This window comes from Passer montanus, unplaced genomic scaffold (genome assembly GCF_014805655.1).
Source record: "Passer montanus isolate IOZ18808 unplaced genomic scaffold, ASM1480565v1 scaffold8, whole genome shotgun sequence".
Lineage (NCBI taxonomy): Eukaryota > Metazoa > Chordata > Aves > Passeriformes > Passeridae > Passer > Passer montanus.
In genome coordinates this window covers 15,217,999-15,232,158 of record NW_024373256.1, presented here as the reverse complement: position 1 = coordinate 15,232,158, position 14,160 = coordinate 15,217,999, and the positions used below count along the sequence as shown (strand labels likewise).

Here is a 14,160-nt window from a genome sequence, read left to right as displayed (position 1 = left end):
TGGGAAGAGACCAGTGAAATGCCAGGTGGCCCCTACTGCACTCCTTTCTTAGGCTTTCAGAACTTGATTATATGAGACTTGGAGCTATTTCCCTCACAGAAAAATGACAACAGTGAGGGAAACTTGGGGTGACAAGGGAGACACCTCTCTATGGAACAACATCAAGGAAGAAAGTGCCCTTGGGATGGAGAGGAGGCACAAAGTGCCCTGGGCAGAAGTGCCAACATACAGGGATGTAAAGAAAGGGTACATGGCCAATGTATGGGGCAGAACAGAGTCTGAGAAAGCCTGAGCTACAAAAGCCAGACTGGTAAACCAGGCTAGCTAAGGTGTGGAGGCTGCTCAGATTTCACAGCAGCAATCTGAAAGCAGAGGCAAGGAGTCTCATCCAAGAGAAGAATCTGGTTTGAGGAACACCAACTGCTTCAAGGAATTCGCAGGGTGCCTCCAAACTGGCAGGCACAGCTTGGTGCACTAATCTCTAGGCAGGAGGGAGCCCAGGACAACTCCACACCTACCCATGGCTCTGACTAAGGCCACGCTCTCCCTGCATCCCCTGGCATGACACCCAGTGGGTGTTGCTGCAGTGGCACCTGCCCCACCTGCCCTGCTGCCTGCATACACATGCCTGCCCTCGTTTCACTCTGTGGTTTGCTCCACAAGGGGATCTCAGGCTTTACCAGCACCTGAACCAGAAAATTCTTCCTCCAGCCAGCTGCAGGAGTGCAAGGGGCTGTGGTGGCTGTGAGTGACTGCTGACTCTTGCTGGCTCTCCATGGGGACAGCACACAGCTGTACACTCTGTACTTCTGACAAACACAGGACAGGTAAGCTGGCTCCCTGGAGCTCCAGGGAAGAGCAATCAGCTAACAAAATGCTTTTCCTACTTCCTATTACCACTCTGCACAAAGAGGATGAGCAAGGCCATTCCTCCCAGACCAGCAGAGAAATTCCAGTAATTAGAGGTGTTGGGAAGAGACCTCCCACTCCTGACATTACTGATTCTGGCTGTAAGACTTATGCTCACAACAGATCCAGCTCATAAATCAGGTCTCAGTATTTCCAACATTCCCTAAACTACCCATATCTAAAGATTTACTATTTCTTGTGCTGTTTCCTATGTAAAGTCTGAGGAGGGATGATGGCCATTCTGTACTTTATAAGGCAAAATGTCCTTCATCTCTTGTATCCTATCTCCCTGGCAAGCACATCCTGTGGCCTGTGGGACTCCTTGGTGCAGCACAAATTAGAGGAAAGCAGGAATAGAGCACAGTGATGGGCACCTCTTGCACAGAAAGCCCAACATGCCCTAGATGTGCCCCAAAGTCCCCTGCACTCCCCCTAATCATTCAGAGCCTCTGCCCAGCTCTCAGGCCATGGGACTCTCCAGGCAATGACACCAGAATTGTGTCACAAGACCCCCTGTAACCCTAAACTGCCACCTGTGCTCCACAGTGCAGGCAAGGACCTCTGAAGCAGGGCAGAGACAGGGATTTTGGGGCTTCTCCAAAACTGCAGGGGTTCCCCTCTCCTCCTCCTCTTCTCCAGTTCCCCGCCAAATCTCTGGCAGGGAGCAATGGAGGACAGTACTAAGAGGCTGGATCAAAGGGATGGGGTGAGCTGCTTTCTTGTCCTCTGCCTGTCATGTAGTTTCATTTTCCCAGGTCACTTCCATAACAGATAAATATCTAAATGGAGCAGAAATGAAAGATGGTTTGCTCGTACTACTGTGGCCATCATTTCTACAAGCTTAAAAGACTGCAAGAAATTACTGTGGGTTAAACTGTGAATTCAGGAGAACTACATCAGGACTAAATGCTTCACCACAGCCTGAGGGGTTTCCAAGCAAAGCCCAGAGAGGGAGGGGGACTCCACATGCCTGCCCTCGTTTCACTCTGTGGTTTGCTCCACAAGGGGATCTCAGGCTTTACCAGCACCTGAACCAGAAAATTCTTCCTCCAGCCAGCTGCAGGAGTGCAAGGGGCTGTGGTGGCTGTGAGTGACTGCTGACTCTTGCTGGCTCTCCATGGGGACAGCACACAGCTGTACACTCTGTACTTCTGACAAACACAGGACAGGTAAGCTGGCTCCCTGGAAGAGCAATCAGCTAACAAAATGCTTTTCCTACTTCCTATTACCACTCTGCACAAAGAGGATGAGCAAGGCCATTCCTCCCAGACCAGCAGAGAAATTCCAGTAATTAGAGGTGTTGGGAAGAGACCTCCCACTCCTGACATTACTGATTCTGGCTGTAAGACTTATGCTCACAACAGATCCAGCTCATAAATCAGGTCTCAGTATTTCCAACCATTCCCTAAACTACCCATATCTAAAGATTTACTATTTCTTGTGCTGTTTCCTATGTAAAGTCTGAGGAGGGATGATGGCCATTCTGTACTTTATAAGGCAAAATGTCCTTCATCTCTTGTATCCTATCTCCCTGGCAAGCACATCCTGTGGCCTGTGGGACTCCTTGGTGCAGCACAAATTAGAGGAAAGCAGGAATAGAGCACAGTGATGGGCACCTCTTGCACAGAAAGCCCAACATGCCCTAGATGTGCCCCAAAGTCCCCTGCACTCCCCCTAATCATTCAGAGCCTCTGCCCAGCTCTCAGGCCATGGGACTCTCCAGGCAATGACACCAGAATTGTGTCACAAGACCCCCTGTAACCCTAAACTGCCACCTGTGCTCCACAGTGCAGGCAAGGACCTCTAAAGCAGGGCAGAGACAGGGATTTTGGGGCTTCTCCAAAACTGCAGGGGTTCCCCTCTCCTCCTCCTCTTCTCCAGTTCCCCACCAAATCTCTGGCAGGGAGCAATGGAGGACAGTACTAAGAGGCTGGATCAAAGGGCCTCTTTGGCAAAGCTGCTTTCTTGTCCTCTGCCTGTCATGTAGTTTCATTTTCCCAGGTCACTTCCATAACAGATAAATATCTAAATGGAGGAGACATGAAAGATGGTTTGCTCGTACTACTGTGGCCATCATTTCTACAAGCTTAAAAGACTGCAAGAAATTACTGTGGGTTAAACTGTGAATTCAGGAGAACTACATCAGGACTAAATGCTTCACCACAGCCTGAGGGGTTTCCAAGCAAAGCCCAGAGAGGGAGGGGGACTCACCTGGCCCCGTAGACATAGAAGCAGTAGATGTGGAAGGTCAGGAGCGCGATGATGTCGGAGAGGATGCAGAGAGCCACGGTCAGGCCCAGACAAGCCGACAGCCCCACGTACCACAGGATCATCTCAATGAAGGGGGACAGCAGGTGGATGTAGCCTGGGGGACATGGCAGAGGGTCAGTGTTCAACTGGGTCATCTGCCTCTTGACCCTCTCAAAAGGCTGATTCCCCTCGCCCTAGAACACTGCTCCAGAAATCAGAGCCATGAAAACATGGAAGTGGAGATGGAAAACTCCTTTAGATGCCACCTCCTCTTCAGGAGGGCCAACAAAAACTCTCCTTCTGGCTAAGTTTCTGCCCCAAGGTGGGGCAGCACTGGGAGGACCAGGAGGAGTGTGCACAGCTTGAACAAAGAAGTCACTTTCCTCCACATGGGATTTTATGGAATTAGCATGGCATGGTCTGTGTTGCAAGGCACCTTAAAGGTAATTTAGTGACACCCCCTTGGCATGGGCAGGGACACCTTCCACCAGACCAGGTTGTTTCAATCCCTACACAATCTGGCCTTGAACACTTCCAGGGATGTAATATTTGATTTTTTACATTTGTGTCCAGGTTCTTAAGTACATTTTTAACTGCACACATCAACCTTTACTACAACCATTCCTGTTTTTCTGCTCTTCCCACAAAAGCCACCTCGTATGGCTTTTGTAAAATAAAGTAGTATGGACAAACAGTCTCTTTCATCACCAAAGTGGGGCATAGTCACAGAAAGAAGACCATACTTGACTGATGAGCAAAGTAAATCAGTAAAATAACTATGGAGTTCATGTCCATCATGCCTGTACTCCTCCATCAAGGATAACAAGAGTGTGTTATTTCAAGGAAGAAACTGAAATAATAAAATTGCATTAAGCTGAAGTTGGTGATAGCACAGGACTAACATTTTTCATCCCTATCCCAAGAGCTGCCTCTCACATGGGAAAAACCATGAAACCCAACAAGAGCGCTCACAGCAGTGCCTTCCCTTGGACACTCACCACCAGTGACACCAAGGAACTAAGCCCCAGCAGCATCCACACTTCTTGCAGAGCATCAATACCAGCACTTTATTTAATATGCATGAATTCCTTGTGTGGGAATCCAACTTTGGCTTCAGTTCCCACAGCAGGAAGACTCCCAGACAAGTCTGTACTTGCAGAAGTGCATTTTGATTCATTACTCACCTCTAGGCAAACATTAAACACTCAGAGGGAAGAGATGAAAAGGGAGGCTGGAAAGTTAAACAATTTCACTTACTGATCCAAAGATGGATGTGATAAAGGAAGAAGCGGCCCAAAACCTGATCCAAGGCTCGGTTCATTTTCAGTCCAGCTGGTGCTCCCATCAGCCACTGCAGCAGGTCCTGCAGCTCTTCAGCCACGTGCTGCAAACACAAGGAAGCCAGGCCATGGAGAGAAAAGACTGCAATCACACTGACCAGGCCCAGTGCACTGTAACTGCTGCCCCCTCAAGTATTCTACCACAACCTTCAAACCAGTGTGAAAAAATCCAAACAACTGCTTTACAGATAACTACTAAATCAGAAATGCACTTTTATTGACTCCTTACTGAGTCAAACACAACAGCTGAGAGGAAGCTGAATTGCTTCAGTGGTCTCTGTGCTGGGATCATGGAACTATGTCACCTCTGGCCACCTCTGGGAGGCTTGCACAGTGGGATTTCTTGGAGTACTGAGGGTTTTGGAAATAGATGGCAAATGCTGGTGCACAAATCCACTTCTGGGGACAGTCAGGTGAAAAGTCAGAGCTGAGTTTGGGGCAGGCTGTTGGGATTTTAAAAGGGGGGAAGAAGGCATCGCACTAATGGGCAAAAAAGAGTTAATTTTTATGAACAATCTGTGTTTGTTTAGAGAAGGGTAGAAAACACAATTACATAAATGTATTTCATGCACATCTCTCTTGATACTTTGTGGTGTACTAGACAATATCCCTGATCTTGCCTATCACTTTCTGCAGGCTTCATGGGTACTCATGGCATCCCAGCAACAAAGCAGCCTTGGAATCACTGATGAAAAACACTCATGGAGGTCCTCCCCACATCACTGAATCAGAAAATCATTATGGTTGGAAAAGCCCTCTAACATCAAGTCCTATGAACCTAATACTGCCAGGTGCACCACTAACCTACATCCCCAGGTATCACACCCACACAGCTTTTTGAACACCTCCAGTGACTCCATCACTGTCCTTGGCAACCTGTGCCAATGCCTGACCACCCTCTTCATAAAGGAATTTTCCCAATATCCAATTTAAACCTTCCCTGATGAGGCATCCCAGCAACAAAGCAGCCTTGGAATCACTGATGAAAAACACTCATGGAGGTCCTCCCCACATCACTGAATCAGAAAATCATTATGGTTGGAAAAGCCCTCTAACATCAAGTCCTATGAACCTAATACTGCCAGGTGCACCACTAACCTACATCCCCAGGTATCACACCCACACAGCTTTTTGAACACCTCCAGTGACTCCACCGCTGTCCTTGGCAACCTGTGCCAATGCCTGACCACCCTCTTCATAAAGGAATTTTCCCAATATCCAATTTAAACCTCCCCTGATGCAACTTGCAGTGGTTTCCTCTTGTCCTGTCCCTTGTTTCCTGGCTGCCCTCTCGTGTCAGGGAGTTGTGCAGAGCCACAAGGTCCCCCCTGAGCCTCCTTTTCTCCAGGCTGAGCCCCTTTCCCAGCTCCCCCAGCCTCTCCTGGTGCTCCAGCCCCTTCCCAGCTCTGTTCCCTTCCCTGGACCTGCTCCAGGCCCATGTGCTGTCACTTCACTGCTGCAGAACAAACCAAATCACAGCTCTGGGCTTGCTCTTCCCTACCTCAAACGTGTGCTCCAGACCCCTCACTGAGGGCTGTTATTCACTATTTCTGGTGATTTCAGCCCAGGCTGGTGTTATTTATTGATTTTCTCTCTCCACTCCACTACTCCACAGTCCCCTTGCAGTTGGGTGATTTTTCTCCTCAGAACTTCACACCTGCCCTGCTCCCCTGAGCTGAAACCATTGCTGAGCTCCAGTTACCAAGCTCTGAGCTGAGGGAGCTGATAACCTTCAGCAAACAGATGGAGAAAATATCTGGAAGAAGTGACCTCTTACACTGTCCCACATGGACAGAGATTGTGAGGAAAAGCCCTCTTTCTCCAAAAATTGCACTTACAGCCACGCAAGTGAAGGGCACTGAAAACTGCCCACGTGCAGAACCACCAAGCTATGCCCCCTAAAGCTGAGGCACTGTAGCCTACTTTCCTTATCATTCACATGTATAAGTTCCCTATGGAAAAAATATTTCCAAGGAATGGTTCAGGTTTTTTTTTATTAACCAACAGATCCTGGCAAAATGAGTTTGTAAACATTTACTTTTAATGCAGTGGCAAAATTAATGGCTCCATTTTCAGCTTCTGCAAAAGGCTTGTCCTTCTATTCCCTTCCTTTTCTGTCTGTCTCACTGCAAGTCAGGACTGATTGGATCCCATGGAGCTCACCTCTGTGGCTGAGAAGCGTTTGCTGCTTTATAAATAGACTGGTTTTAATATTTAAAGTGTTGGATTGGTAACTTAGAAAAAGCATTTGGGGATTTTAATGAAATATTTAAATGTTTGAAAGCAGTCCTTCAGCAAGGCTGAGTTTTAGCAGGGAGTATTTCTGGAGGCTGCCAGTCCCAGAGGTGCTGCTAAACCCTGCCAGGGGCACGTAGCCCTGGGAAGGTGCCCTACCTTGCTGTTATTTAGCTGGGCAAGGCATCTCAAAACAGAGTCCTGAAGCATAACCTTGCAGGTTGTTTTCCAGACAGATATTTTAGGACTGATCAATAGCAAGTAGAATCAGGAAAGGTGACGGTGAGTCCGATTCTCCTCCTGCAGTCATGAATACTGAATGTGGGCATATTAATAAATCAGATACAGTGGTTTGGAAGTGTTTCATAACAGGGTGCTGGGACATGACCAAACTGGAGAGAGACTGCTACTAACGAGGGTTAGATGAGCTCACTGTGGAAATATTCTCTTTCCTGTCATGCTCTTCTTCCTAGTTTCCATGTGCAGAGGACGAATGCTGATGTGACATGGCTGGAGAAGGACACACAGGGCACTGTGATGCTCCAGGGAGTGGAGCTGGGGAAGGGGCTGGAGCATCAGAAGCAGCTGAAATAGCTGGGGAAGGGGCTCAGCCTGGAGAAAAGAAGGCTCAGGAGGGACTTTCTGGCTCTGCACAACTCCCTGACAGGAGGGGACAGCCGGGGGGGTCGGGCTGTGCTCCCAGGGAACAGGGACAGGACAAGGGGAAACAGCTTCAAGTTGCACTAGCAGAGGTTTACATTGGATATTGAGAAAATTTCTTCACTGAAAGGGTGGTCAGGCACTGACACAGCTGCCTGGGGCAGTGGTGGAGCCCCCATGCCTGGGGGCCCTTGTGGACAGGGGTTAGTGGTGAACACAGTGGTGCTGTGCTGATGGCTGCACTTGGTGATCCTAAAAGTCTTTTCCACTTTAAGGGCTCTATCTGGTGCAAGTCAGAGCATGCAGAGCCAAAGCTGTCCCTGTCAGACACACCTGCCCTGTGTCTGTTGCAGGTGGTTGGGGCCCTAAGATACACTATTTTATAAATTAACATCTAAAAATATTTTTCAGGAAGCACTCTCTCTGCTTGCTTTGTTTATGGATCAGTGGAACAAGACTGACTAGGAGCATACATCCAATTATCTCCCAGCCCCAGTAAAGCTTTTGCAGGCACAATCTATGATAAATATGTAACTGTTTCAAACAGATTGCAACTTAGGAAAAAGAGACATCAGCAAGGATAAAAGAGATAAAGGGAAAAAAAAAGGAGATGGTTTATAAGCATTTCTGTTTAAAACCAGTGCAGAGCTTTGAGTCAGGTATTTCTGACAGAAGGTTGTCTTGTGGAAGGCAAAAGCAAGGACAACCATTGGGAAGCCTGGTGGGATCAAGAGAAGGAGGAAGGTGGGAGTTGTGAGGGCACCTACAGAGAGAAGATTATTGAAGTTTTCCATTTTTGGATTTGAAAGCCTGCTTCAAAAATCAGTCTTTCCTAACAGCTCCTTGCCAGTTACTCCCTGGGTGTCTCTGAATCACATCTGCCTCACTGAGTGACAAAAGCAGCTTGTTATTACAGCCAGCACAGTACAGCTCACCACGCTGGGAATGTGGGAGCTGCACTCAGTGATGTCTTGTGCAGCATCAATAATTGCCACCCAAGTGCTGATCTGAAATCCATTTTATCAGAGGATGACAAGGGATGGCCAGGGAACATATCTTGAACTCCTGGCAGCAGGCTGAGCTTGCGACCCTGGCAGTGCTGAGTCAAAATCACCCACCTGCACTGCTGCCTTCCAGAGAGATGCTGGCTAGAAAAAACCCAGGCACTGTATCCAGGGCCCACACAGCTGGGATTTTGTCAATGTTAAAATCAATCAATCAAACCAATAAGGTTATGTGTTATATAAGGGTAGTCTGTCAATATTAAAATCAATAATGTTAAAGTGAGGTTATGTATATGGCCTTATTATACATAACAACCTTATTATAATAGCAACATGGAATATCCTGAGTGGGAAGGGAGCCACCAGGGTCATCCAGTCCAGCTCCTGTCCCTGCACAGACACCCCAACAATCCCACCCTGGGTATCCCTGAGATCATTTTCCCAGCACTCCTGGAGCTCTGGTGGCCTTGGGGCTGTGACTATTCCCTGGGGAGCCTGGGCAGTGCCCAGCACCCCCTGGGGCAAATGAGATATCCAATGTTCTATTTATCAACAGACACAGAGGTGTAGGGTCAATGCCATCAGCATATCTGGGCACAGCTCAAAGCAGAAGAGTGTCAGGGAAGGAACAGGGGCTCTCTGCACACAGGGAATGCTGAGTTACTGAACTTGGCACACACAAGCACTTGAGAAAGCCCAGTGATGGGAATAATGCAGACCAGATGGACACTCAGCAGCAGAGAGGAAACCTACTGCTGAATGGCTGAGGGGAGATTTTGCTGTCATACTGGAAAAGAAGTGGTGCTGGCTTGTACACCACATGCTGAAGTCATTGGTATATTTTGGGATCACTCAGATCTGCATTTTTTAAGGCCTGCACATAATGCATATAAATCAATGCCCAGCAAAGGGAGTAAAAAGACTCTAAACGATTTTATGTCCACAATCTCATATGCCTGAACGAAGAAAGTAAGGCTGGAAAAAAGAAGAGTTGTGAATGGCCTGAACTGATAAGCCTGGAAAAACAGGGAAGAAAGGCACTGGCTGGCTATCAGCCCCCCCAGATATGGAGGAGTCAGCACTTCCAGGAAGGAAAGCAAACAGCTCCTGGTGATAGCCAGGTAACAGAGTCCACACACGGAGGAGACCTGGTGAAGATAGCTGTCACTGTGATGCAAAAGTTGAGTGACAGATGAGCTAAATTACTGAAAGAGGAACAAACAAGCAACTCTCACAAGAAAGCCTGTCCAGGACAGGTGCTGGGGCTGGACACACCTTGAGCACGGAGAGCGTCCATCTGCCCAAGACACCGGGCAGATGGAATCCCTCCCGGAGCCACCTGTGCAACCAGGAATGCAGCCAAAGCCACTTCCCTGCAGACTTGTTAAGAAATCAGATTTCTGAGAGTTGGGCACTTCCAGTAACCCCAAAGGGAGAGCTCTAGAGAACTTAAACTTCTTCAGCTGAAATATCTGTAAGGGAAAAGATGTAGGAATAAGGCTTAGAAGAATATTTGCAGTGTATAGCTCAAGCACAAGACCAAGAGTCCTGCAACAAATGTGGTTCTCCCTAGTCACCACTGCTGCTGAGTAGTGTCTACAGCATGCATGCTGTCCTGAAAAGTTTGACTATGAAAGATAAGAAAACTAGCAACAGTCCTGATCCACAGCTATGCTGGACAATCCATACATGCTTTCTGAAAGTCCAGCATGTACAAGAATGATCAGAGACCTTGCAATAATTAAGGAGTTAGACATGGACCAAGAAGATCATCATCAAGGGAAATGTGAGGTCTTCCCAGGAAATGCAGCATAAGTAGGAAAAATAAACCACTGCTGGAATTCTCTGATCAAAATCAAATTCTTCCCAACCAAGAAGCTGGAGAAAGAGCAGAGAGAAGACATTCTCCAGCTGGTAGAAAGAAACCAATGGAAAGACTCATGCAGAAATGAAAGAAAAGTGGGCAGAGAAAGGATTAGGCTGTGCAGCTGCATGGCAGTGCTGAAAATTGGCTGCACATGTAATCCCAAGACACAGAAGCTCTTAAAAGAGAGCTGACCTCAGATTAGTAGTCTGGTCTCCAGCCTCTGAAGTACATTATATGTTCCTTAGTGCCACTAAACAGATACACTGGAGCTCTGTACCTAAAATGAACCACCAGAAGAGCAGGACAGTGTGAGTCATTCTTTCTATCCGTGAATTTCTGCTGATGTTAAGGGATCTCAGTGGGCAAGAGGAGTTATGTTTAAGAAAATCACAACACACAGCAGGTTTTCCTAATTTAGCCATATCCCAGAGCTCTTAGGCAGGATTTCAGGTGTTTGCTTCCTGACCAGAAAAGCCTTTGGACTTCCCCATGAAACTCCTTCCACAAGCACAGCTGCACTGCTTATCATATTTGACTTTCCAGCAGTTTATCAGGCTCAACCCAGGTTACAGCTTTTTTTTCACCATGAACAGCCCATATAGCAACAACTTGAGGACACTTTCTGTTGACTCCAGGAAAAAAAAAAAAAAAAAAAAAAAAAGCACTATGGCTCCATAACCACCCAACCTGCAGCTGCAGAGCTCTGTCCAAGCCATAATTGTTCCTTTAGAAGCTCGAGGAATCCTCCCATAAACATCTAATTACTATTCACAGCATATGCAAAGCAGAGCTGAGTTTCTTTTGAGCAGCCCCAACAGGCTTAATTTGAAGATTTCACTGTTCTTGAGGAGACCTAATTTGCATGACTTCAGACAGGTCTCTCTGAAAGCTTGTGTGAGAGGCACTGCCTCCTTAACAACCAACCCAGAGCAGGTGAAAGGGGATGAGATTGGGCCAGACTTACATCAGCCACAGGGATGAGAGTGTCAGCAAGGTGACCAATGCGGTTCTTCCTGTACAGCCACGACATCAGCAGTATCCCCAGGGCCACATCAATCAGCAGAGACACAAAGATGTTGGCTTTCCTGCAGGCAGGGTAGAGACAAACAGAGTTAAAGGAAGGACAGTGTTTAATGTTTCAATGACAGTTGTTGGCTTCGCTTATGTAGCACCTTAAATGTCCCAGGGACACCAGGACACTGAAGAGGAACAACTTTGGAATCTTTTCACTTCCATTGGTGTGCTGCTCCTTCTGTAGCCAAGCACAGGAGAGGTTTGCTCAGCCTGGAGAAGGGAAGACTGAGGGGAGACCTCACAGCTGTTTACAGCTCTCTCCTGAGGAGCAGCTCTGATCTGTTACCAGGGACGGGACCCAAAGGAACGGCTGGAGCTGTGCCAGGGCAGGGTCAGGTTGGATATCAGAAAAGGTTCATTCCCCAGAGTGTGCTGGGCACTGCCCAGGCTCCCCAGGGAATGGGCACAGCCCCGAGGCTGCCAGAGCTCCAGGAGTGTTTGGACAGCACTGCCAGGGATGCCCAGGGTGGGATTGTTGGGGTGTCTGTGCAGGGCCAGGAGCTGGGCTGGATGATCCTTGTGGCTCCCTTCCCACTCAGGATATTCTGCATTACCATGATTCCAAAGTCAGAGCCACTCAGAGCCTGCCACCCCACAAAACCTTCCTTAGTAGGGAGCAAAGAGGGGATTGAAGCTACAAAAAGGAATGTTAAGACAGAAAGGTATATACACACTCGGGGGATTTACCAATTACCAGTAGAAAGGGCAGCAGCACTTGGCACATCCACACTGAGATCAGATGGCTTTCCCAGACAAGGCAATAAATAGTGGTTTTGGGTTCATACACAAACCCAGAAGGGCTGCTGAGCTGCCCCTTCCTCGCTAGAGTTTCTGAATGGAATTCCATGACGTGAGTTATTCAGGAATCAGACTGAACAATCATAGTTACTTTTGGCCTTCAAATCTGCTAATCTATTTTAAGTGTTCCCTGGGAGTCTATTACTGTAGGATCAGAGAACTACACAGAACAAGACTGGCTGTGGAAGAGCTGTAGGGCATCCAATATCTGTCTCAGATCTCTGCTCTGTTCCTCTCACTGTGCTGCATGTTTGCTTTTTCTCTTACACTTTGTTACTGTTCTAACAGTGTAAGTGGAGTCTCTGATCTGCAGTTTCTGCACAAAAAGCTTCCCCAAAAGAGTAGGTGAAAAAGGGGAGCATTTAAACCTTTCTGCTCTTATGGAAAGTGTCACTGAACACTGATGGATGGCTGTGGTTGACAGCAGCACATGTGAAAGCAATGAGCCTGTGGGAGTAGTGACAGCAAAGCACTCACACATGGGTGCAGCATAAGCTTTTGGGGTGCAATATCCCAGTTGCCTTTCCTGAGCTAGGGAAAAAGGCAGGTATCTGGCAAAAGGCATCATTAACACATAAAAATACAAATATATATGCATATGAATACAGTGCAGAGTAAAGATATGCAAACTAGCAGGGAATAGAGCAACATGATACGGTGCAGTGAGGACCTAGTGCTGTCCAGGCATGGGATTCATGGTTTGGGTTCCCCACAGGTGACAGGAATAGAGCCAAGACACACCTAACTTTACATGTACTCCGTACCTCATCAGCTGATTTTGGTTTTGAGCCTTCTTGTTGCTGCTGATGATCTGGAGGTGCTGCAGGCGATGCCCCAGCTGCTCACAAGTTGAGAGTTTGCTCCACAAGAAAGACAAAGGCCAAAACTTCAGCACCCTGCAGAAACACATGGGAATGTCTCCTCTTGCCTTTGCCATGCAGCAGGCAGGCCAGCATCCAACATCCATGCAAAAGAGTCAGTGTGAAGTTAAGGTTGTGCAACCTGAGCTGGTGATTAGAAGTTAATGACTCTCGGAAAGGTTAACAGAATTAAGGCAGCCTTGCCAGACCAAGACATGCAGACAACCCAAGCTCTCATTTGCACTCTGTCAAACCACATCTCACTCTTCCAAGGAAGCCACAAGGCAATCCTCATTCCAAACTCTGCTTTTGGATACATCACTGGGCTTGCACAATGCTCCAGTCTCCAGGAGAGCAGAGTCAAGTTGTTCAGTGCCACAATACAAAACAGTGTAACTGCTGCACAAACCACAGTGTTACTCATCACATGGAATGGGTTGGGTTGGAAGGGACCTTAAGGCTCATCTCATTCCACCCCCCTGCCATGGCAGGGACACCTTCCACTGTCCCAGGCTGCTCCCAGCCCTGTCCAGCCTGGCCTTGGGCACTGCCAGGGATCCAGGGGCAGCCACAGCTGCTCTGGGCACCCTGTGCCAGGGCCTGCCCACCCTCACAAGGAACAATTCCTTCCCAATATCCCTCTGGCAGTGGGAAGCCATTCCCCCTTGTCCTTTCCCTCCATCTCTTGTTCAAAGTCCCTTTGCAGTTCTTTTGGAGCCCCTTTAGGCATTGGAAGGGACTCTAAGGTCCCCCCAGAGCCTTCAACTCTCCAGGTGAACCTCTCCAGTCCCCCAGCCTGGCTCCAGAGCAGAGGTGATCACAAGTCTCTGTGTGGTATGAGCTTGGTATAACAAACAGCTGTGCCCTACATGCAGTTTATGTCCCTTCCCCTCCCTTTTATTTTTTCTTCCACTTCTTCTCTTCTTCTTTTTTTTTTTTTTATTACTTCCAAATTCTTTTTTCAGGGTCTTCACTTCTACCTTCTCTCCACTGCCTTGCAGTGACCAGTATTATGTAGATAACATTTAGCATTTAATTAGGTTTCAAAGTTAACATCCACATTAGGCCTGTTGGGGAGGAAACAGTCACAAGGTTCTTTTCTTATGACTCAGAAGAAAAGTACAAAATGATGCTCAATTATTTTGGGGAGTTACTTTTATTAC

General features: G+C 47.7%; 1 protein-coding gene across 2 annotated transcripts in view; it reads right to left on the bottom strand.

Moving 5' to 3' along the window:
• Positions 1 to 14,160, bottom strand: part of PIGQ (phosphatidylinositol glycan anchor biosynthesis class Q) — a 38,748-nt gene that overhangs the window by 16,682 nt on the left and 7,906 nt on the right. For both annotated transcript variants that reach the window (XM_039732200.1, XM_039732201.1), the window contains exons 3-6: positions 12,902 to 13,033; positions 11,230 to 11,350; positions 4,417 to 4,543; positions 3,121 to 3,274 (exon numbers count right to left, since the gene is read on the bottom strand). In XM_039732200.1, the coding sequence (XP_039588134.1) occupies positions 3,121 to 3,274; positions 4,417 to 4,543; positions 11,230 to 11,350; positions 12,902 to 13,033 (534 nt within the window). The remainder of the gene's footprint in view (positions 1 to 3,120; positions 3,275 to 4,416; positions 4,544 to 11,229; positions 11,351 to 12,901; positions 13,034 to 14,160) is intronic.